General features: G+C 43.8%; 1 protein-coding gene and 1 pseudogene across 1 annotated transcript; both read left to right on the top strand.

Annotated features, from left to right (window-relative positions):
• The first annotated feature begins 224 nt into the window (after positions 1–224).
• On the top strand, positions 225–13,217 carry LOC120053443 (protein-glutamine gamma-glutamyltransferase 2-like). Its single transcript, XM_039000567.1, has 13 exons — positions 225–395; positions 1,431–1,601; positions 1,767–1,997; positions 2,374–2,492; positions 3,107–3,235; positions 3,327–3,504; positions 4,723–4,861; positions 4,966–5,069; positions 5,218–5,460; positions 5,663–5,929; positions 6,198–6,358; positions 6,536–6,672; positions 12,775–13,217. Exons 1-13 carry the CDS (start codon positions 380–382, stop codon positions 12,920–12,922), a joined length of 2,043 nt encoding a protein of 680 aa, XP_038856495.1. The 5' UTR covers positions 225–379; the 3' UTR covers positions 12,923–13,217.
• LOC120053211 lies at positions 12,993–25,327 on the top strand (annotated as a pseudogene).
• Positions 25,328–25,706: the final 379 nt, after the last annotated feature.

Genomic DNA, 25,706 nt, shown 5'->3' with positions numbered 1-25,706 from the left:
GCTTGTGCTTCCCAATTCAAGCTTGTACACACACGCACACACGCATGGGCACGCATCCAATCACGCACGTAGACACACACGCACGCACAGATTGTGGATACACCTCTGTTCTGGATCTCCACAGAGTGTGATGTCAGAGGTCAGGGAGAACAGTGAACGGGAGGTGTGTATGGGTGAACATGTGTGTTGGAGCACTAGGACAGGGCCATTCCTCTCCAGTATAAATACTGGGTCCTGGTGGAGACGGGTAGAAAAGTGATGCATACACCTTCAGGACTGTGTGAAAAGACAAAAGAGGAGTCAAACTTATCATAAAAGGAGGTTACACGGCAGAGAAGAGAAGATTCACAGAGGAGTTATTCACCACAAAGAGTGGAGAATGACTGACCAAAACGGTAAGGGATTTACCATTATTTCACATATTTTTAAAAACCATTGGTAGTGCCCTCCGAAGTAGAGGAGACAAATATTACAAGCAATTTCTATATCTGTAAAAAATGTGCTGCCGGATGAATTCACAGCAGTGTGTTAAGGTCACTCATTCTAATTTAAGCAATGCATACCAGGAGAGCATGAGAAAAACAGGCTCACATGCGCTAATCATACAAATATGAGGATGGAGCAGAGGTGTTATCTGACAAAGTTTATTCTCAAATGTGTACATTTCTAAATTTAAACAGAATATACAGTATATCTGTGTTTCTCCTTGTCAAAAATGAAAGTTGGTCTGTCGCTGTCTGTGTGTCTGTCTGTGTGTCTGTCTCTGTCTCTGTCTCTGTCTCTGTGTGTGATCATAGTATATGGCACACAAGTGTGTCTAACCTCAGGAATGGGTGAAGGATGACTTCAGTTTGATGGCTTAGATTGGTCTCTTTTGTGCCAATCTGACCTGGCAAACCAGGTCTATACTTACTTATTTCTTGATGGTTTATAAAAAAACATCTCCAAAAAGCATCAAACTTTGTTATTCACCTCTGTTCTTTAAAAAAAGCTTTCTCCCGCGCTACTGTTAAAATATAGTATTAACACACATTTCTGACAATCATTGTCATAACCCTTTAATATCAAAACAGCAATGTTAATGTTTTCACACAGTGCCACATGCTTGAGTGGAGTTGTCTACCTACAGTAGCTTCTATAAATATGAAGTGGGGTCCTTGACTTTATGACTCACACTGATAGTCAGGCTCAAATAAATGACTTGTCTGACCTTTCTGTGGTTTGACCTGTACAACATGGGACCATTGTGATTGATATGACTAAACTAGAGATCTCTCTAGAAATATGAATATTTACAAGAGTAATAGTACAGGTGTGGTCGGATTACCCCCTAAGACATCCTCTTGAACTCATTATTTGTAACTATACAGTAGAATAGGTTTTTATTAGAAGTGACTGAACCCTATGCTTTTTCTTTCATTGTGTTCCAGGTGTATTCATGGGGATGGACCTGCTTTGCCAGGTGAACAGCCATGCCCATCGTACAGAGGAGATGGACGTGGAAAGGCTGCTGGTTCGTAGGGGGCAGCCCTTCTCCCTTGCCTTGCAGTGCTTCACAACCCTGCCCCCTAAACACAAACTAGCCATGATCTTGCATCTAGGTAAGCAACTCAAGGACAAGGACCATAAGCTTAAGTCAGCAATAGAGTGGATACTACTGCACAGTGGGAGGAGGAGTTAGTTATGATTGACAGATATAAAAATAAAATGGTCTGGTAAAACAGCTTTGACTGACAGTATATGTGTGGTTTTGTTTGTGTGTTTAGGTAAGGAGGGTGAGGTGGTTGTGAAGGTGTTGGATGCCCGTGCTGGCAGTGACAAGTGGTGGTTCCGCCAGCAGGGGGCTCAGAGTGAGGTGCTGCTGACGATCCACAGCCCAGCAGACGCCCCTGTGGGAATCTACAGCGTGACAGTGCTGCTCCTCTCCCCTGATGGACACATCCTGGAGAAGACAACACCAGAGTCGTTCTACCTGCTCTTCAACCCCTGGTGCAAAGGTGAGCTGACACATGCATGCGCTGCGTGCACATGCACACACACACTAGTTGAATCAGTAAAGATATTGAAAGTGCTCAGTGTTGTGGCACTGCACCCTGTCCTGTTTTATTTGCTCTTTTGGTAAGGTGGAGGGCTCAGGAAGGTGCCACTCTCAGAAGGTCAGAGTCAGGGAAGATACTGTCTTCAGTTGTGTATTTGTGTCCGTCCCTGTGATTACTTTGAAATACATTTGAGCCGAACATGAAATTATAACAACATATAGAAAAATATGAAATTAGTGGATCAGATATCTTATATGAAAGTTGTTAGTTGTGTGATATCACTACAATAAGAATGCCTCTCTCTTCTCTGGGTCTTTGTTGTTCTCCCTCCCAGCTGACTCTGTGTACCTCCCTGATGAGGAGCTGCTAGAGGAGTACATCCTGAATGAAAATGGCCTCCTTTACCAGGGTTCCTGGGACCAGATTTCCTCACTACCCTGGAACTTTGGACAGGTAGCAAACAAACAGCACTTCTGAAGGACATACAGCCAACACAGCTGAGACAGAATAGAGAACCCAAACCTGTTGATCCCATTATCAACCCATCGATCCAATGAGAACCAGATCTCAGTGATGTGCAGCCTGAATCACAGTTCTAGCTGAGGCGTTCCAAACAGAAAGATTAACAACGGGGCATGTGGGTGGGTGTTGGCAGCCAGTGGTTTCTGTCAAGTCTGAAGGCTTGATGGTGGCCTGTGTGAATTGTCACAGCTTGGTGTCGTTTGGAGACACCATGCACCAGCTGGCAGAGGAAATGTCTTTGGTGGATGTAAGACATTTTTACACTGGATGTGTGAAAATGCCAACCACTCAAACGTGGGTTTGTCTCATCTGAGAGAGACAGAGACATAGTCACATAGAAATTGAGAAAGAGACAGACAAACAACCTGCATGGCTTATTGTCTCCATCTAGTGAGGAGAAAGTACATAGAGTCACAGTCACAATCAACAATTCTATGTATGTATTTTTTAACACTAGTTTGAGATTTGTATCTACGTCATCATGAGCTCACTTAATGCATTCTCATAATATTTTTACGTATAATCCCTCATGTCATTGTTCATAGTTTGAACAAGATGTGGTGGACATCTGTTTTGAAATCCTGGACAATTCACCTGCTGCACTGACAAACCCAGAGATGGACACAGCCAACCGAGCAGACCCAGTGTACGTGAGCAGGACAATTACTGCCATGGTAAGGTTCACCCTTCAACTTCATTATTTCTACACATTGGGAATAGTTATAATCTCACAGTAATTAACCTACCTACTCTACACCTGTGCAGGTGAATGCTAATGATGACCGTGGCGTGGTGTCTGGCCGTTGGGACGGGAAGTACGATGACGGGGTGCCGCCCACACGTTGGACTGGCAGTGTGCCCATCCTCAGGCGCTGGAGTGAGGCCGGGGCACAGAGGGTGCGCTACGGACAGTGCTGGGTGTTCTCAGGCGTAGCCTGTACAGGTGAGAGACACATATGTGGACAATTACAAATACCTAGGTGTCTGGTTAGACTGTAAACTCTCCTTCCAGACTCACATTAAGCATCTCCAATCCAAAATTAAATCTAGAATCGGCTTCCTATTTTGCAACAAAGGATCTTTCACACATGCTGCCAAACATACCCTCGTAAAACTGACTATCCTACCGATCCTTGACTTCGGTGATGTCATTTATAAAATAGCCTCCAAAACTCTACTCAGCAAATTGGATGCAGTCTATCACAGTGCCATCCGTTTTGTCACCAAAGCCCCATATACTACCCACCACTGCGACCTGTATGCTCTCGCTGGCTGGCCCTCGCTTCATATTCGTCGCCAAACCCACTGGCTCCAGGTCATCTATAAATCTTTGCTAGGTAAAGCCCCGCCTTATCTCAGCTCACTGGTCACCATAGCAGCACCCACCCGTAGCACGCGCTCCAGCGGTATATTTCACTGGTCACCCCCAAAGCCTATTCCCCCTTTGGCCGCCGTTCCTTCCAGTTCTCTGCTGCCAATGACTGGAACGAATTGCAAAAATCACTGAAGCTGGAGACTCATATCTCCCTCACTAACTTTAAGCATCAGCTGTCAGAGCAGCTCACAGATCACTGCACCTGTACATAGCCCATCTGTAAATAGCCCATCCAACTACCTCATCCCCATATTATTATTATTATTTTTTTTCTTCTCCTTTGCACCCCAGTATCTCTACTTCCACATTCATCTTCTGCACATCTATCACTCCAGTGTTTAATTGCTAAATTGTAATTACTTCGCCACTACGGCCTATTTATTATCTTTCCTCCCTAATCTTACCTCATTTGCACACACTGTATATAGATTTTTTCCCTATTCATTTATTGACTGTACGTTTGTTTATTCCATGTGTAACTCTGTGTTGTTGTTTGTGTCGCAATGCTATGCTTTATCTTGACCAGGTCGCAGTTGTAAATGAGAACTTGTTCTCAACTGGCCTACCTGGTTAAATAAAGGTGAAATAAAAATAAAATAAAAAAATAGGAGACAACACACTGACACAAGATGGCTCTCTCTCTTCGGCTCTCTCTCAGCTAATTTCCTAACACTCTCTGGTTCTATATTTGCACTATCAAATATTTCATTCAGCTACAGTATATTAAGCTATAAACAGACTATATGCTGTTTGCTGATTGGTTCCTTTCTCTCACCCATCACACAGTTCTTCGCTGTCTGGGCATACCCACTCGCCCAGTTACAAACTACTCCTCTGCCCATGACACTGATGGCAACCTGAATGTGGACTATCTGTATGATGAGCAGCTGGAGAGTGTGTCTGAAGGCAGGAAGGACATGATCTGGTAAGGCTCACAACCTACACTTCTATAGTTTTCATGTTGCTTTCATTTCTAGATATCAGCTTAGAATTATGCAGAATCAGCACTGTATGTGTGGGTGTGTGTAGGAACTACCATTGCTGGGTGGAGTCCTGGATGGACAGGGAGGATCTTCCTAAAGGCTATGATGGGTGGCAGGCTCTGGATCCCACCCCACAGGAGAGGAGTGATGGTACTTCATATTCATGACCAGCCTTGGTTTACTAAGCCCCTCTAAAATCTATTTTTTATGGTTGGGCTACTACAGGAAGTTACATTTCATACATGTTTTTTCTGTAAAGTTGTTTTTCTTGCCCTCATCCCTATCTCCTCCTTCTCAGGGGTGTACTGTTGTGGGCCCTGTCCAGTGAAGGCAGTGAGGGATGGTGATGTGGGGATGAAGTATGATGCAGCCTTCGTGTTCTCTGAGGTGAACGCAGACCTGGTCACCTGGATAGTCTACCCAGATGGCCAACGCTCACAAGTTTCCCTCAACCAGAATACAGTTGGCCAAAACATCAGCACCAAGAGCGTGTACGGAGACTACAGAGAGGACATCACTAAACATTACAAATACCCCGAAGGTATTCACTTCCTTCCTTTAAACAAACATACTGTAATGTTCACACCTGCACAAATACTAGCACAGATGGGAAGAGAACCTAAAGAGTACAGTAGACTGTTACACACTACAAATACCCCCAAGGGAAGGGTGTCACTTTGGACACATACCACACGAACACACCGTTAATTTAACAGTATGACAACCTCCTTCCTTTCTACCAGGTTCAGTGAAAGAGCGTGAGGTGTATGAGAAGGCAGGACGGCGGGTAACGCAGCCGAATGGAGCACCAGGGCAGCTGGAGCTGAAGATCAAACACGCCCAGGCCATCCTGGGGACAGACTTTGATGTGATAGTGGAGGTGCACAACTTCGGTGGAGAGGACACCCCAGCGCAGCTGACTGTGACGTCCAACGCTGTCACCTACAACAGCCTCCACCGGGGGGAGTGCCATAGGAAGACTGCCAGCCTGACCGTGCCAGCCCAGAAAGGTGGGCCTCAACTGCCATCACACAATCAAACTTTTTAGTGAAGTTTATCATTGTGCAATAGGCGAGAGGAATCAAGAATCATGACTGAAAACTTGGAACTAATGTGAGACCCTGTGTTTGATTTATTTTTTAGTGGCACTGGGTCAGTCTGACCCCTGGTGTTCTTGTATGTTTAGGAACCAAGTAAACAGTGCTAAACTATACCATGGAAAAAGTGTGAAACAATACAATAACACACTTTCTCCTCTCATCCCTATTATTCTCACAGCTCATAAGGAAGTGCTGCGGCTACGGTACGTTCACTACGGGGCATGTGTGTCTGAGCATAACCTGATCAGGGTCACAGCACTACTCCAGGTCAGCGGCCAGCCCGAAGTCGTCTTACAAGAGGTCAACATCCAACTGAGCATGCCTCAGCTCCATGTCAAGGTACTATCTGGAACTGGAAATGGCTCTGGTGAAGCAATGCTTAAATTGAGTACTACTGGTCATGAGAATGGATATGTTCAAGTGCAAACAGTGGCTTATAGTATATTGATTTAAGGTTGTTTGTTACTGAAATTATCATTTCTGATGATGCCTGCACTGTCCATGTTCTTTCTCCAGGTAGTGGGAGATGCAGTTGTATCTCGGAAATTGATTGCCCACATCAGCTTCACCAATCCACTGCCTATTACCCTCAGAGGGGGCGTGTTTACTGTGGAGGGTGCAGGTCTGACAGCAGCGCGGGAGATCCAAGCACCGTAAGTATCTCTATGTGAGAGAGGAGATCCAATCTTCATTGAATTTGTATATGCTTTTTCAGCAATGAGAGAATGTATGTAGACCTGAAACTGTTTAAAACCCAGGGCTCTTTAAGATCTCGCACCCTGTGCAGCAGCTGAAGATTTAGAGAGGGATAGCATCTCAAATCAAATCAAATTTTATTTGTCACATACACCTGGTTAGCAGATGTTAATGCGAGTGTAGCGAAATGCTTGTGCTTCTAGTTCCGACAATGTAGTAATACCCAACGAGTAATCTAACCTAACAATTCCACAACTACTACCTTATACACACAAGTGTAAAGGGATAAAGAATATGTACATAAAGATATATGAATGAGTGATGGTACAGAACGGCATAGGCAAGATGCAGTAGATGGTATAGAGTACAGTATATACATATGAGATGAGTAATGTAGGGTATATAAACATAAAGTGGCATAGTTTAAAGTGGCTAGTGATACATGTATTACATAAAGATGGCAAGATGCAGTAGATGATATAGAGTACAGTATATACATATTCATATGAGATGAGTAATGTAGGGTATGTAAACATTATATTAAGTGGCATTGTTTAAAGTGGCTAGTGATACATTTTTACATAAATTTCCATCAATTCCCATTATTAAAGTGGCTGGAGTTGAGTCAGTATGTTGGCAACGGCCACTAAATGTTAGTGGTGGCTGTTTAACAGTCTGATGGCCTTGAGATAGAAGCTGTTTTTCAGTCTCTCGGTCCCTGCTTTGATGCACCTGTACTGACCTCGCCTTCTGGATGATAGCGGGGTGAACAGGCAGTGGCTCGGGTGGTTGTTGTCCTTGATGATCTTTATGGCCTTCCTGTGACATCGGGTGGTGTAGGTGTCCTGGAGGGCAGGTAGTTTGCCCCCGGTGATGCGTTGTGCAGACCTCACTACCCACTGGAGAGCCTTACGGTTGTGGGCGGAGCAGTTGCCGTACCAGGCGGTGATACAGCCCGACAGGATGCTCTCGATTGTGCATCTGTAGAAGTTTGTGAGTGCTTTTGGTGACAAGCCGAATTTCTTCAGCCTCCTGAGGTTGAAGAGGCGCTGCTGCGCCTTCTTCACAACGCTGTCTGTGTGGGTGGACCAATTCAGTTTGTCCGTGATGTGTACACCGAGGAACTTAAAACTTACTACCCTCTCCACTACTGTCCCGTCGATGTGGATAGGGGGGTGCTCCCTCTGCTGTTTCCTGAAGTCCACAATCATCTCCTTTATTTTGTTGACGTTGAGTGTGAGGTTATTTTCCTGACACCACACTCCGAGGGCCCTCACCTCCTCCCTGTAGGCCGTCTCGTCGTTGTTGGTAATCAAGCCTACCACTGTAGTGTCGTCCGCAAACTTGATGATTGAGTTGGAGGCGTGCAGAGGGCTCAGAACGCACCCTTGTGGGGCCCCAGTGTTGAGGATCAGCGGGGTGGAGATGTTGTTACCTACCCTCACCACCTGGGGGCGGCCCGTCAGGAAGTCCAGTACCCAGTTGCACTGGGCGGGGTCGAGACCCAGGGTCTCGAGCTTGATGACGAGTTTGGAGGGTACTTTGGTGTTAAATGCTGAGCTATAGTCAATGAACAGCATTCTCACATAGGTATTCCTCTTGTCCAGATGGGTTAGGGCAGTGTGCAGTATGGTTGCGATTGCGTTGTCTGTGGACCTATTGGGTCGGTAAGCAAATTGGAGTGGGTCTAGGTTGTCAGGTAGGGTGGAGGTGATATGGTCCTTGACTAGTCTCTCAAAGCACTTAATGATGACGGAAGTGAGTGCTACGGGGCGGTAGTCGTTTAGCTCAGTTACCTTAACTTTCTTGGGAACAGGAACAATGGTGGCCCTCTTGAAGCATGTGGGAACAGCAGACTGGGATAAGGATTGATTGAGTATGTCCGTAAACACACCAGCCAGCTGGTCTGCGCATGCTCTGAGGACGCGGCTGGGAATGCCGTCTGGGCCTGCAGCCTTGCGAGGGTTAACACGTTTAAATGTTTTACTCACCTCGGCTGCAGTGAAGGAGAGCCCGCAGGTTTTGATAGCGGGCCGTGTCAGTGGCACTGTATTGTCCTCAAAGCGAGCAAAAAAGTTATTTAGTCTGTCTGGGAGCAAGACATCCTGGTCCGCGACGGGGCTGGTTTTCTTTTTGTAATCCGTGATTGACTGTAGACCCTGCCACATACCTCTTGTGTCAGCTGTTGAATTGCGACTCTACTTTGTCTCTATACTGGCACTTAGCTTGTTTGATTGCCTTGCGGAGGGAATAGCTACACTGTTTGTATTCGGTCATGTTTCCGGTCACCTTGCCCTGGTTGAAAGCAGTGGTTCGCGCTTTCAGTTTCACGCGAATGCTGCCATCAATCCACGGTTTCAGGTTTGGGAATGTTTTAATCGTTGCTGTGGGTATTATGTCACCGATGCACTTTCTAATGAACTCGCTCACCGAATCAGCGTATTCGTCAATGTTGTTGTTGAACGCAATGCGGGAACATATCCCAATCCACGTGATCAAAGTAGTCTTGAAGCGTGGAATCAGATTGGTCGGACCAGCGTTGAACAGACCTGAGCGCTGGAGCTTCTTGTATTAGTTTCTGTTTGTAGGCTGGAAGCAACAATATGGAGTCGTGGTCAGCTTTTCGTGAAAGGAGGGCAGGGGAGGGCCTTATATGCATCGCGGAAGTTAGAATAACAATGATCCAGGGTTTTACCAGCCCTGGTAGCACAATCGATATGCTGATAGAATTTAGGGAGTTTTGTTTTCAGATTAGCCTTGTTAAAATCCCCAGCTACGATGAATGCAGCCTCAGGGTGTGTGGTTTCCAGTTTACATAGAGTCAGATAAAGTTTGTTCAGGGCCATCGATGTGTCTGCTTGGGGGGGAATATATACGGCTGTGATTATAATCAAAGAGAATTCCCTTGGTAGATAATGCGGTCGACATTTGATTGTGAGGAATTCTAAGTCAGGTGAACAGAATGACTTGAGTTCCTGTATGTTGTTATGATCACACCATGTCACGTTAATCATAAGGCATACCCCCTCGCCCCTCTTCTTACCAGAAAGACGTTTGTTTCTGTTGGCGCGATGCGTGAAGAAACCAGCTGGCTGCACCGACTCCGTTAGCGTCTCTCGAGTGAGCCATGTTTCCGTGAAGCAAAGAACGTTACAGTCTCTGATGTCTCTCTGGAATGCTACCCTTGCTCGGATTTCATCAACCTTGTTGTCAAGAGACTGGACATTGGCGAGTAGTATGCTAGGGAGTGGAGCGCGATGTGCCCGTCTCCAAAGCCTGACCAGAAGACCGCTTCGTTTGCCCCTTTTACCGCGTCGTTGTTTAGGGTCGCCGGGTGGGATCAGATCCATTGTACTGGGTGGAAGGCAAAACACAGGATCCGCTTCAGGAGAGTCATATTCCTGGTCGTAATGATAGTGAGTTGACGTTGCTCTTATATTCAGTAGTTCCTCCCGACGTATGTAATGAAACCTAAGATTACCTGGGGTACCAATGTAAGAAATAACACGTAAAAAAACAAAATACTGCATAGTTTCCTAGGAACGCGAAGAGAGGCGGCCATCTCTGTCGGCGCCGGAAGAGCTCTCAGAGAGCTCTCAGAGAGCTCTTGGCTGCCACTGTAAATTCCTCAGCAAGGACATAGTCTGACCGCATTGCATGAGTAAAAATAACAAGATCTGCTTTTCTCTCGCTCCACCTCCCTTAAAAAGACAAAGAGAGAGCCTGACATATCCTCCTCATTCCAGGCCAAAGATGATTATACCGGCCCGCGTGGCTCTCCAGGACCACAGGCCAAATGTTACCACACATAACCTCCAAAAAGAGATGCCAGTGTAAACATATGCCCTCAGACTAAACACAGGATAATTTCTCTGCTGGCCGTCTGGGTGAATTTAACATTCTTTGACAAAACATCACACTTCCTGGATGGACCTAGCCTACTTAATTTTTTGGTCATCTCATGTAGCTCAAGTGTGAAAAAAAAAATCCACATTTTCATAGCAGCACTAGGGTTGGGCAGTCATATCTTTTCTGTACCATACTGGGGTATATGGTATTACCAAAGATTTTTTATAAATAACCCAAGATAGACCAGAACTTAATCATAGTGGGCCGAACAAGCAAGGTGGGCAGAGCCAAGCATGAGCTAGTGAAATCCTATTGGTGTGTTCTAGCATTTATTTGCATATTTCTGTTAGAGAATATCGACTCTGTGAAATGTGCGTGTGAAATACTCAATTCGCCCTTGCACTCCTTCTAAACACTGCAATTTTTAAAACTTTGGCAAAGGGTAAAGTCTACAAAATGCAGTCCACTCGGTTTGTTACAGATTTTAGTTTTGGAAACAGAAAACTGTATGGAGCTCAAATGTTTTATAGATGAGAAAATGTGCAGAATGTCGGCAAAAATCCATTTCGCTCCATCTTCTCCCACTGCCGGCCACTGGGCTTCCTCTCATCATCATATTTGGTAATGAGTGGAAACATCAACCGGATGCTTCACATTTATACATCCGGTGAAATATCTGGCTCATTGTTCCATCCGTGGTATTTCCGAATGTGCACGCACACAAGGGGCGGTATTTAAAAGAACACAAAAAAAATACAAATTTAGGCAGCAGGGATCTTGATCCAGGAGGGGATTGAATGTCTCTGCTGTAAACAAGAAGCTTGTTTTTGACATCTAGCCACATAGCTAGCCAGTTAGCAAACAAAATGCATAGCTGGAGTCCTGAGATGATTCATTTATTTGACACATCTTAATTTCTTATAGTCATACTTAATTTATAAGCAGTGGCGTATCAGTTTCCCCCAACCCAATAAACACTTTTTCAGGGGAGTATTGAAATCATACCATCTGTATTTTGAAATACCCCGGCATACGGTATAAAAGGTACAGTATATCACCCAAGCCTAAGCAGGACATAGCCACAACTGTCATTTCTGGCAGCTAATCGAGTTTAAAATTCCAGCAGACCTGAATGTTAAACAATTTGTGTGGCCTTTCCCAGAAATATATGGCTACAAAAAAGTTTCTATTACCAGACAATGTTTCTGAATGAGCTGGTTTTTGGCTTCCATGCAAGAGGTGTTAAAATACACTGAACAAAAATATAAACGCAACATGCAACAATTTAAACGATTTTACTGTTACAGTTCATTTAAAGAAATCAGTCAAATGAAATAAATAAATTAGGCCCTAATCTCTGGACTTCACATGACTAGGCAGGGGCACAGCCATGAGTGGCTTGGGAGGACAGAGGCCCACCCACTTGGGAGCCAGGCCCACCCACTGGGAAACCAGGCCCAGCCAATCAGAATGAGTTTTTTACCCACAAAAGTGCTTTATTACAGACAGAAACACTCCTCAGTTTCATCAGCTGTCCAGGTGGCTGGTCTCAGTCGATCACACAGGTGAAGGAGCTGGATGTGGAGGTCCTGGGCTGGCGTGGTTACATGTGGTCTGCGGTTGTGAGGCCGGTTGGAAGTACTGCCAAATTCTCTAAAAAGACGGAAGCAGTTTATGGTAAAGAAATGAACATTCAATTCTCTGGCAACAGCTCTGGTGGACATTCCTGCAGTCAGCATGCCAACTGCACCCTCCCTCAAAACTTGAGGCATCTGTGGCATTGTGTTGTGTGACAAAACTGCACATTTTAGTGCCTTTTATTGTCCACAGCACAAGGCACACCTGTGTAATGATCCTGCTGTTTAATCATGTTTTTGATATTCCACACCTGTCATGTAGATTATCTTGACAAAGGCAAAATGTTCACTAACAGGTATGTAAACAAATGAGTGCCCAAAATTTGAGAGAAATAACCTTTTTGTGCATATGGAAAAATGCTGGGATCTTTTATTTCAGCTCATGAAACATGAGACCAACACTTTCCATGTTGCGTTTATATTTTTGTTCAGTATAGCGTGACATGTTTGACATGGTCTCGTTGAATACAGCAGGAGACCTCCGTTAGTATTTTAACCGTTAGTGGAACAGAGCAAGACTGAATTGAAAGAACAATGTGTGCTTGTAGTGAAACAATCTCTTTTCTCCTACAGAGATGACATTGGACCAGGTCAAGAGGTCAAGGTCAAGTTGTCCTTCAAGCCCACCCGAGCAGGCCTGAGAAAACTGATGGTCGACTTTGATGCAGACAGAATAAGGGATGTTAAAGGCATTGCCACTTTGATTGTGAGAAACAAGTGAACTGTCAATTAACAATGTATATCATATCATGTATATTTCTATATAAAAACAATTGCCCTGTAAATGCAAAATGAAAGTGAGTTGCAAAATCATGTGTTTTTTTTCTTCTATTGTTCTTGATGATCTTATGAAGGGATTTACAAGCCTTGGCAAAGAAAGATGGGTCTCTGAATCCAAAAGTATTGCTAGAGTCCGGAGACTAAATATATTTGTGAGACTAATGTAACCATACCCTTTGTCATGTAGAGTAGGCCAGAAGCCTAAACTGAAAAACCTAACCTCTATCAAATAAAAAGATGGCAAAAGTACTTCTGTGCAAGGGTGTTTATTTATATAGTGAATCCGGAAGAAAAACAACAGTACTGCCATCCTAAGTATGCATTATGGAGACAGCTTAAAAACAAACCAAAATGGTTCCCCCCTTGAACTGAAAGAGAGGCTCCTTTTGTAGGGGAAGCCCCTCCCATCAGAACATACCCAGCACTAATTAATTAAGCAATTACCTTCATCAAAGCCTACATTTTCCACTCAGCTAAACATAATGAATTATATTTGGAAAGTATTCAGACCCCTGTGACTTTTTGCACATTTTGTTACGTTACAGCTTTATTCTAAAATTGATTAGATTGTTTTTTCCCCCTCATCAATCTACACACAATATCCCAAAATACCAAAGCAAAAGCAGGTTTGTAGAAATGTTTGCAAATTCATTAAAAATTTAAAATGGAAATATCACATTTACATAAGTATTCAGACCCTTTACTCAGTACTTTGTTAAAGCTCTTTAACCAGCGATTACAGCCTCGAGTCTTCTTGGTTATGATGTAAACAGGCTTGGCACAGCTGTATTTGGGGAGTTTCTCCTATTCTTCTCTGCAGATCCTCTCAAGCTCTGTCGGGTTGGATGGAGAGCATCGCTGCACAGGTATTTTCAGGTCTCTCCAGAGATGTTTGATTGGGTTCAAGTCGGCTCTGACTGGGCCACTCAAGGACATTCAGAGACTTGAACTGAAGCCACTCCTGCATTGTCTTGGCAGTGTGCTTAGGGTTGTCCTGTTGGAAGGTGAACCTTCGCCCCAGTCTGAGGTCCTGAATGCTCTGGAGCAGGTTTTCATCAAAGATCTCTCTGTACTTTGCTCGGTTCATCTTTCCCTCGATCCCGATTAGTTTTCCTGACGCTGAAAAACATCCCCACAGCATATTGCTGCAACCACCATGCTTCACCGTAGGGATGGTGCCAGGTTTCCTCCAGGCGTGACACTTGGCATTCAGGCCAAAGAGTTCAATCTTGGTTTCATCAGGCCTGAGAACCTTCTTTCTTATGGTCTAAGAGTCCTTTAGGTGCCTTTTGGCAAACTACAAGCAGTCTGTCATGTGCCTTTTACTGAGGAGTGCCTTTTATTGAGGAGTGGCTTCTATCTGGCCACTCTACCATAAAGGCCTGATTGGGGAAGTGCTGCAGAGATGGTTATCCTTCAGGACGGTCCTAACATCTCCACTGTGGAACTCTGGAGCTCTTTCACAGTGACCAAGTCCCTTCTTCCCCGATTGCTCAGTTTGGTCGGGCGGCCAGCTCTAGGAAGAGTCTTGGTGGTTCCAAACTTCTTCCATTTTAAGAATGGAAGAACCTTCAATGCTGCAGAAATGGTTTTTGGTACCCTTCCCCAGGTCTGGGCCTCGACACAATCCTGTCTCGGAGCTCTATGGACAATTCCTTCGATCTCATGTCTTGGTTTTTGCTCTGACATGCACTGTCAACAGTGGGACCTTATATAGACCGGTGTGTGCCTTTCCAAATCATGTCCAATCTATTAAATTTACCACAGGTGGACTCCAATCAAGTTGTAGAAACATCTCAAGGATGATCAATGGAAACAGGATGCACCTGAGCTCATTTGAGTCTCATAGCAAAGGGTCTGAATACTTATGTTAATAAGGTATTTGTTTTAGTTTTTTTTAAATTGCAAAAAAAAAAAACTGTTTTCGCTTTGTCATGATGGGTTATTGTGTGTAGATTGATGAGGAAAACATTTTATTTAATCGATTTTAGAATAAAGCTGTTAAGTAACAAAATGTGGAAAAGGGGAAGGGTTTTGAATTCTTTCTGAATGCACTGTAAGTCCGATTTTGATATGTTTGGCTGTTTTCGTTGCATAACATGTAGAAGCTGTCTCTATTCATGTTAAGAAGATGTGACTGCTAAATGCTAACTCCCGTTCACATAAGCTGGTTAGCACAGCTAGCATACCGAAATCGGTGGCTGTAATCAAATTCGTTTTTAACTGTAATTCAGTTGATTGGTAACGATGACAAGAACATGTGTTAGGGTTGACATCCCCATACAATCATTATACTCTGATTTTTACCTCAACATAGTGTGAAATACACATACAAACAATAGCCTAAATGTCGTCTAATTTTGCTGGGGGGCAATGAGGAGACTCAGGATCTTTCCCCCCCACAGCTCTTTCCCCCACGTGTTTCCATGGCAATTCCATTGTTTTGGTCGAGTTCAATTGAACTCTTCAACGCAACTATGCGTAGAACGCATCATCTGGTCGAACGGTCATCTAGCGCCAAACTGCGCATGTGCAGGTCCTCAAATCCAAGACACTCCTTTGATACAAGGTTGTTTTTGACGAAAATTAATACGTTCGTCACTCACGTGGTTGGAGTAATAACATTTTTCAACTGCTTAAGACATTGGCTCGAATCTAGGTTGTGCCTTTAGTTTTAGAGAAATTGAACAACTAAGGAAGAGTTTTTCACTTCTCTCATTGACTTCTCAAATCCCGGCCTGGTCTCTTTTGAACAGTCGCAATTATTTTTTCTTTTTTTCATGGTGCACAAGATTTACGCCTGTCTCAGTCGACTTATCCATTGCGGAGGCCACGGTGATGGCACTGTTCATCACTCTTAAGACATGATACTGAAATTGTATATAGCTTTTATGTAAAAATAATGGTGCAACACTAAAAAATCTAATATTTAGGGATGCACGATATATCGGTGAACATATCGGAATCGGCCGATATTAGCTATAAATGCCAATATTGGCATCAGCCCGATGTCTAGTTTAACGCCGATGTGCAAAACCGATGTCAAAGCTGACGTGCATACCTACAGTTGAAGACGGAAGTTTACATACACCTTAACCAAATACATTTAAACTCAGTTTTTCACAATTCCTGATATTTAATCCGAGTAAAAATGTCCTGTTTTAGGTCAGTTAGGATCACCAATTTATTTTAAGAATGTGAAATGTCAGAATAATAGTAGAGAGAATGATTTATTTCAGCTTTTATTTCTTTCATCACGTTCCCAGTGGGTCAGAAGTTTACATACACTCAATCAGTATTTGGTAGCATTGCCTTTAAATTGCTTAACTTGGGTCAAATGTTTCGGGTAGCTTTTCACAAGCTTCCCACAATAAGTTGGGTAAACTTTGGCCCGTTCCTCCTGACAGCTGGTGTAACTGAGTCAGGTTTGTAGGCCTCCTTACTCGGACACACTTTTTCAGTTCTGCCCACACATTTTCAATGGGATTGAGGTCAGGGCTTTGTGATGGCCACTCCAATACCTTGACTGTGTTGTCCTTAAGCCATTTTGCCACAACTTTGGAAGTATGCTTGGGGTCATTGTCCAATTGGAAGACCCATTTGCGACCAAGCTTTAACTTCCTGACTGATGTCTTGAAATATTGCTTCAATATATCCACATAATTTTCCTGCCTCATGATGCCATCTATTTTGTGAAGTGCACCACAACATGATGCACCCCCACAACATGATGCTGCCACCCCCGTGCGTCACGGTTGGGATGTTGTTCTTCAGTTTGCAAGCCTCCCCCTTTTTCCTCCAAACATAACGATGGTCATTATGGCCAAACAGTTCTGTTTTTGTTTCATCAGAACTCTCCAAAAAAGTACGATCTTTGTCCCCATGTGCAGTTGCAAACCGTAGTCTGGCTTTTTTATGGCGGTTTTTGAGCAGTGTTTTTTTCCTGGCTGAGCGACCTTTCAGGTTATGTCGACTCGTTTCCTCCAGCATCTTTCCTCCAGCATCTTCACAAGGTCCTTTGCTGTTGTTCTGGGATTGATTTGTAATTTTCGCACCAAAGTACGTTCATCTCTAGGAGACAGATCGCGTCTCCTTCCTGAGCGGTATGATGACTGCGTGGTCCCATGATGTTTATACTTGCGTTTTATTGTTTGTACAGATGAACGTGGTACCTTCAGGCATTTGGAAATTGCTCCCAAGGATGAACCAGACTTGTGGAGGTCTACCATTTTTTTCTGAGGTCTTGGCTGATTTCTTTTGATTTTCCCATGATGTCAAGCAAAGAGGCACTGAGTTTGAAGGTAGGCCTTGAAATACATCCACAGGTACACCTCCAATTGACTCAAATGATGTCAATTAGACTATCAGAAGCTTCTAAAGCCATGACATAATTTTCTGGAATTTTCCAAGCTGTTTAAAGGCACAGTCAACTTAGTGTATGTAAACTTCTGGCCCACTGGAATTGTGATACAGTGAATTCTATGTGAAATAATCTGTCTGTAAACAATTGTTGGAAAAATTACTTCGTGTCATCCACAAAGTAGATGTCCTAACCGACTTGGCAAAATTATAGTTTGTTAACAATACATTTGTGGAGTGGTTGAAAAACAAGTTTTAATGACTCCAACCTAAGTGTATGTAAACTGTATGGTTTGCATTAAAGTTTATAATATCAAAGGGAGTTCAAGGAATTTATAGCTGCCTAGCCAGCTGTAAAACTTGAACAGTCAGTGGTGAAGGTAATTGCCCCATTAACAACCACCCATATTAGCAAACTAATTTGATATAAAATGTAATATTTCTCTAGTATAGGCTACTTACCATAATGAACGATATCAACAAAATGCTCAGATCCGTGAGAAGTTCATTGACTTCTTCCGTCTTTATGACCACCAGTATGTCCACTCGTCCGCCACCATACCTTTGGACGACCTCACACTACTCTTCGCCAATGCTGGCATGAACCAGGTACGCTACAATAATATCACCGCCCATCCAACTATCCCTACCCCCTCCCTCCCTTCTGCAGGTCCATAGTTAGTGTGGCCCCATTGGCTAATCACGACCTCTCACCTTAGTGACTATGTCTTAGCAAAGTGGAATTATACACTCTGGGAGTGTCTTGTCCTGAAGCAGATGTGTTCTAGTAGCTAGATACCAGTTCCACTCTCCTGATATCAGTTTTTTCCATATTCAAAGCTTTTTTTCAGTTGTACTGTTATTAGACTATTTGAAGAAATTCCAACTTGTACTCATCCCAATGGTTATCGCTCCATCTTTCTTATCTACCCTCTCTGTCCCCACACCAACCCCTCCCATTTCAAACCTGTTGTCCTGAACACCATTGACCCGTCCCACCCCATGGCCAGACTCAAGCATGCAGCTAACACACAGAAGTGCATCTGCGCTGGGGGCAAGCACAATGACCTGGATGATTTGGGCAAGAACGTGTACCACCACACCTTCTTTGAGATGCTGGGCTCCTGGTCCTTTGGAGACTACTTTAAGGTAAATCAAGCAGACCAACCAACCGCCTGTTAGATAGTGTTGTCATCTGACCTGTTATGATTCTGCAACATTTAACAAGTCTCTCAAGATGGAAGGTGTTGATGTGTGTCAACGATTAACAATATGTAAATGTGGATGCGTGTTAGAAAGATTAATTGCTTTCTCTCATTTCCTTTCCTGCTGACTCCTCTCCCTGCAGCACCTTGCCTGTACCATGGCCCTGGAGTTGCTGACTAAGGAGTTTGGGATTCCCATCGAGTGCTTGTATGTCACCTACTTCAGGGGTCACGAAGAAGCTGGGCTGGAGCCGGATCTGTAGTGTAAACAGATCTGGCTGGACCTTGGGTGAGTGAGTTTCAAGAGTAGGAAGTTCTGGTCAGAACTAATAGGGCTATTAGGTATCCAAATCTACCTGAATGATACAAATATCCTGACCCATTTCTACTCTTGTTAATGTGGTTAGTAACACTATGTGTTGGTTGATAAGTCTCTCAGGTAGAGGTCGACCGATTAATCGGCTTGGCCGATTAATTAGGGCCGATTTCAAGTTTTCATAACAATCGGTAATCTGCCTTTTTGGGTGCCGATTATGACCAATTACATTGCAATCCACGAGGAGACTGTGGCAGGCTGACCACCTGTTACACGAGTGCAGCATCAAAAGGACCTTGTGGCTGCATGGATCACGGTAGTTGCTAGCTAGCATTAAACTTATCTTATAAAAAACAATCAATCTTCACATAATCACTAGTTATAACTACACATGGTTGATGATATTAAGAGGTTAACTAGCTTGTTCTGCGTTGCATATAATCAATGTGGTGCCTGTTAATTTATCATCGAATCACAGCCTACTTCAACTTCGCAAAACAGGTGATGATTTAACAAAAGCGCATTCGCCAATAAAGCACAATCGTTGCACAAATATATCTAACCATAAACATCCATGCCTTTCTTAAAATCAATACACAAGTATATATTTTTTTAACCTGCATATGTAGTTAAAATAAATTAATGTTAGCAGGCAATATTAACTAGGGAAATTGTGTCACTTCTCTTGCATTCAGTGCAAGCAGAGTCAGGGTATATGCAGCAGTTTGGGCCACCTGGCTCGTTGCAAACTGTGTGAAGCTCATTTCTTCCTAACAAAGACCGTAATTAATTTTCCAGAATTTTACATAATTATGACATAACATTGAAGGTGATGCAATGTAACATCAATAATTAGACTTAGGGTTGCCACGCGTTCGATAAAATACGGAACAGTTCTGTATTTCACTGAAAGAATAAACGTTTTGTTTTCTAAATGATAGTTTCCGGATTTTACCATATTAATGACCAAAGGCTTGTATTTCTGTGTGTTTATTATAATTAACTATATGATTTGATATTTGATAGAGCAGTCTGACTGAGCGGTGATAGGCAGCAGTAGGCTTGTAAGCATTCATTCAAACAGCACTTTACTGCGTTTGCCAGCAGCTCTTAGCAATGCTTGAAGCACAGCGCTGTTTATGACTTCAAGACTATCAACTCCCGAGATTAGGCTGGCAATACTAAAGTGCCTATAAGAACATCCAATACTCAAAGGTATATGAAATACAAATGGTATAGAGAGAAATAGTCCCATAATAACTACAACCTAAAACTTCTTAACTGGGAATATTGAAGACTCATGTTAAAAAGAACCATATGTTCTGAGTAAGGCACTTAAATGTTAGCTTTTTTTCAATTACAAATTGTGCCCAATTTAAACAGCCTCGTACTCTGTCCAAGATCATATGATATGCATATTATTATTACTATTGGATAGAAAACACTCTGAAGTTTCTAAAACTGTTTGAATTATATCTGTGAGTAAAACAGAACTCATTTTCACTTCCAAACAGGAAGTGAAAATTCTGAAATGGGTCTCTGTGAAAGGCATCGCCTATTCAATTGTCTTGTATTCTGCCATTTGTGACCATGGCGGCAATGTAAAACCACGATTTGTAGCTATAAATATGCAAATTTTCGAACAAAACATAAATGTATTGTATAACATGATGTGATAAGACTGTCATCTGATGAAGTTGTTCAAAGGTTAGTGATTAATTTGATCTCTATTTGTGGGTTTTGTGAAAGCTATCTTTGCGGTGAACAAAATGGCGTTGTGTGTTGGGCTATTGTCGTGAGCTAACATAAATATATGTTGTGTTTGCTGTAAAACATTTTAAAAATCGGACATGTTGGCTGGATTCACAAGATGTTTATCTTTCATTTGCTGTATTGGACTTGTGATTTCATGAAATTATATTATATCCCTGTGGCGCTAGGCTAGGCTATGCTAGTCAGCGTTTCTGATGAGAATGATCCCGGATCCGGGATGGGTAGTCCAGAAAGGTTTTAAGTTAAAATAAAAGTGTTCATTGTTCATTCAGTATTGTTGTAATTGTCATTATTACAAATATGTATATATAAAAATCGGCCGATGTATATATAAAAATCGGCTTTTTTTGGTCAGCGAATAATCGGTATCGGAGTTGTAAAATCATAATCGGTCGACCTCTACTCTCAGGGTACGGTAACCTTTTCAAACCTGAAGATGGCACTCTACTGGTTACAAAAACAGTAATTTTCTCACTCTGTGCCTTCATTCCCTCCCTACCTGCTCCCACTGTGTCCTCTCTGTCTCACCTCTGGGTCTCACCTGTTTTACCTGTGTGTCCTCTCTGGGTGACAGGCTCGTATTCTGCCAGGCAGCATGAAGGATAACTTCTGGGAGATGCGGACACAGGTCCTTGTGGGCCCTACAGTGAGATTCACTTTGACCGTATCGGGGGGAGAGATGCTACCTGCCTGGTCCATATGGACGACCCCAACGTGCTGGAGATCTGGAACCTGGTGTTCACCCAGTTCAACAGGTAAAACATTGAAAATAAGTGGCTTGCAATAAGCTGTCTTATGTGTAATAAACGTATGCGCACATGGTGCCTTACTCCTGTTCAAGTTCATACAGTTCAAGTCCTGTATAATACATATGCAGATGCGCACAGTCACATACAAGCATTATGATGTCACTGAACCTGTTTCCCCCTCACCAGGGAGTCTGAGACAGAGCTGAATCCCCTGCCTATGAAGTGTTGATACAGGCATGGGTCTGGAGCGTCTTGTCTCTGTTCTGCAGAACAAGATGTCCAACTATGACACAGACCTGTTCATCCCCTACTTCCAGGCCATCCAGAAGGCAAGCACCACTGCCAGTCATTATTAATTGAATCATGTGTTCTCTGTGCTCTGAATGGCCTAGCTGACTGTACCACTGTGGTTGTTCCAAACAGGGCACAGGAGCTAGGGACTACACAGGAACGGTTGGTGCTGAGGACGTAAATGGCATTGACATAGCCTACTGTGTCCTGGCTGACCACGCCCGCACCATCACCATCGCCCTCTCTGATGAGGGCAGGCCAGACAACACAGGGAGAGGGTGCCCTTTTAACTGTCTGGCTGTCTTTGATCTATGCTTGTCTGAACATCAGTCTGTTAATGTGCACATGTTAACCCTCTCCCACTGTTTGTGTGCAGTTGTGTTGCTCTCACGAGAAGCTGGGTACTCATAGAGGCTTCTTTGCCACCTTAGTTGATGTGGTGGTAGAGTGCCTAGTATGGAATCTCATCCCACTCCTACTCTTCATGTTATTAACTATCTGTATCTCTCTCTCCCTCTTAGTCATCCTCCCTTACCTGTCTTCCTCTGCGGTCCCCTCTCTCCAAGGTGATGACGTCCCTGAGCTAAAGAAGGACCATGACATGGTGAAGGATATCGTCAATGAGGAGGAGGAGCAGTTCCTCAAGACACTCAGCAGGGGGCGAAAGATCCTGGACAGAAAGATCCAGAGTCTGGGAGACAGCAAGACCATCCCTGGTACTGAAGGGCCACATTAGAATATGGGATCAATTAGAAACATTTAAGTTGTTGTCAAAACAGAATGTTTCTGAACCCATTTCTCTCCTCTTTCTCTCCCTGTGTAGGTGACACAGCCTGGTTGCTGTATAACACATACGGTTTCCCCAATGGATCTCACTGCCCTCATCGCTGAGGAGAGGGGGATGATGGTGGACGTTACAGAGGGGGATGATGGTGGATGTTGGAGAAATGGTGACCAGTAGAAAAGATAGAGCCTTGGATTGGCATGGGAGTTTATGTGAATTTGCCTGTCTTGAGTACTGACTTGCGGATGTACAAAGACAGGAATGCTTTCCTATCTGTCAGCATTTCTCAGTCAATTATTGCACTATTAAGTGAGAAGTGCCTTGCTCTGCTGATTAGATAAATCAGTATTTACAGTACATTACAGATCCATCACATTGCAGTGGTAATTCATACTGAAAAGCTCCTTTCCACATAGGAGTGAAGGTCAAAATCACTTCAATAAAGCCATATGATATCGGTGCTAAACATGCAAGTTGGCTTTCTATCCAAGGAATGAGTATGATGCTTCAGCATAATGAATGACTGATCCAGCATTAGAGTAAAGTTAGTTGCAGGTTTTTTGCAATGGAAATAGAACTGAGATTGGGGATTTGGGCTAAGGCTTTCTCCTCCATGTCCCAGGGAAGGGCTCGGGATGAGGACCACATCATGCTGGACATCTATGCCACCGAGGACCTACGCAATAAGGGCATCGCTGCTACTGACGACTCACCCAAGTACAGCTACAGTGCTGATGACAGTGGCAAATATGGTAAGACACAAACAAAATCAACTCAATTTCATTAACCAACTCAAAGATGGTTTGCTTGATATTTATTCAAATCAGTTTCTTGCTTGTGTCAGTGTTTTAATCTCTTTATATGTTTCTGTGGTTGTCCCACAGTTTGAGCAGGCTGTGGGGACAGTACTGGCTCTGAGAAGGGAGTGTGCCTTCGTGGATGAGGTAATGACAGGGCAGGAGTGTGGGGTTCTGCTGGACCATACCTCATTCTATGCTGAGCAGGGAGGACAGAGCTTTAACGGGGGCTACATGCTGAGGAAGGACGACTCTGGGGATGACGTAAGGACAGGACAATCAAACTATGGCCGTTATTGTAACAAGCATATCAAACCGTTGAAACAATGTAAGGACAAGCCACAGGGAGGAGAGGTCCATATCACACCACATTTTACTCCCTTCCTCAGAGGATGGAGTTCACAGTGAAGAACACTCAGGTTCGTGGTGGATATGTGCAGCTTGTAGGAACGGTTTATGGCACTCTGGAGGTGGGCAATTGCGTCATCCTGCACGTGTATGAGGTAATACATCACTCAAAAGTACATTTTATGACTCAGTTTTGAGATATTTTCTCAACTGACTTGGTATTGAAAGAAATTCATTACATCTCTCTCTATTGTCCAACCTCCACTGCCTCTCTCCCAGGCTGGTCATAGGCCCATCAAGAGTAACCACACTGCCACCCACATCCTGAACTTTACCCTGCGGGGGTCCTGGGAGAGGCTGACCAGCGTGGCTCCCTGGTGGCTCCTGACCGCCTGCACTTTGACTTCACCGCCAAGGGTGCTCTGCGCACAGGAGCGGTGCGACGCACAGAGAAGATTGCCTGTGCTATGCTGGTTAGGACTGCTGTCAATCATCTCTTTTCAAGAACCTGGGGGAGGAGAGCACATAGCAATGAAATACCAGCTCAACCATGAAAAACAATACTTATAGAATGGCCCTGCATACAATTTTCTGACATGTACTAATCCCTTCACACGGTCATAAAACCTCTATCAACCCCTCTTAGCCTAGACCTGGCACCCCGCTCTCTCTCACCCTCTTCTGGACATCAGCCTTGTTGGAACGGTCCAGGTCATCCATGGTCTTCTTCAGTCCCTTCAAAGCCTCCCTCATCTCATCTTTCTCCCACTGGGAGATCACCGCTATGCCCAGAGACTGCAACAACACAGTGACTTGGTAATACGTGCTTGAAAACATTGTATTCTGTGAGGAGGAGAAAATAATGACAGGCGCCTTGGGGTGACATATTGTATACCAATAAAAGGGAGATAGGCGGAATGTTAAGGTGCAATGGTGTTGTTTGCCAAAGAAGAAGCAAAGCAGCCCAGGAATGCGAAAATAAAACAATAGACAAAAGGCCTGAGATCAATAACACCAGAAACCATAGATCTGTGTAAATACAAACTTGATCAAACAGAAAATAACATACCCCTACTCATACTTTCAGTGGCCTATGACCTCTCACCTTTGCGTCATGGATCAGCCACTGGTAGTCATGGAGATGGAAAATGGAGTCTCTGCCAAGGTAACAATAGCATCTTTTCTAAGGCATCCCAAAAACTACAACACCACAACACAGCACAGAGATCCCTCAATTCTAATCAGAAGTGTAATTCTAACCTGGTGTTTGTCTGCATCTCTCTGTCCCAGGCTCTGAATGAGTCTCTGAAGCTGCTGAAGACCCAGTCCCCCCAGACTGCTGCTATGCTCTTCACAGTAGACAATGAAGCTGGAAAGATCATCTGTTTATGCCAGGTTCCCCAGGTAAGCCATTCGTCTAACCTACATGTGTATTTGCATCCATTCACACCATAATTCACAGATGAGCTCCTTATTTGTGCTTAATGCAATAACTTGCATATTTTGTTGGGACAGTATCTTATCTGTTGACTCTCCTCTACCAAGATGTTGCCAACCGAGGTCTGAAGGCCAGTGAGTGTGTGCAGGAGCTTAGCCCTCTGATGGATGGCAAGGGTGGTGGCAAGGTTATGTCTGCCCAGGGCACTGGCAGGAACACACACTGTATAGCAAAGACACCACAGATGGCCAACCAGTTTGCCTGCCTTAAACTGGGTGAAAACTAATATGGAGACTGGGGTGTGGTGAAGGATTGTAGGGAAAACCCTTACCACCCCCACTGGAATGTTCTAGCTCTGTTCTCTGTGACTCTGGACTGGACATTCCAGGCAGGAAATTGTAAATGAACATTCACCCATCTAATGGTTAGAAAGGTAAGAAGATGCACAAGCCCTCTGTCTCTTTCTCTGAAAGGGAGATGCATCTGCAATTTAAGGATGATATCAAGGTTTGAGCCGATGCACAATTCTGATGGCTCCTTCAATGGTCTGTGTGCTCAAAGGAGGCTAATCACTTTGATTGGGTAACTGAATGATGATCGGTGTATGCGAGATGCTAACCCGACAGCCTCCTACCTGATCTGTCCTCTAGTAGTCAAAGCCCAAC

This window comes from Salvelinus namaycush, chromosome 9, assembly GCF_016432855.1.
Source record: "Salvelinus namaycush isolate Seneca chromosome 9, SaNama_1.0, whole genome shotgun sequence".
Taxonomy (NCBI): domain Eukaryota; kingdom Metazoa; phylum Chordata; class Actinopteri; order Salmoniformes; family Salmonidae; genus Salvelinus; species Salvelinus namaycush.
This window is presented reverse-complemented; position numbering and strand designations above follow the sequence as displayed.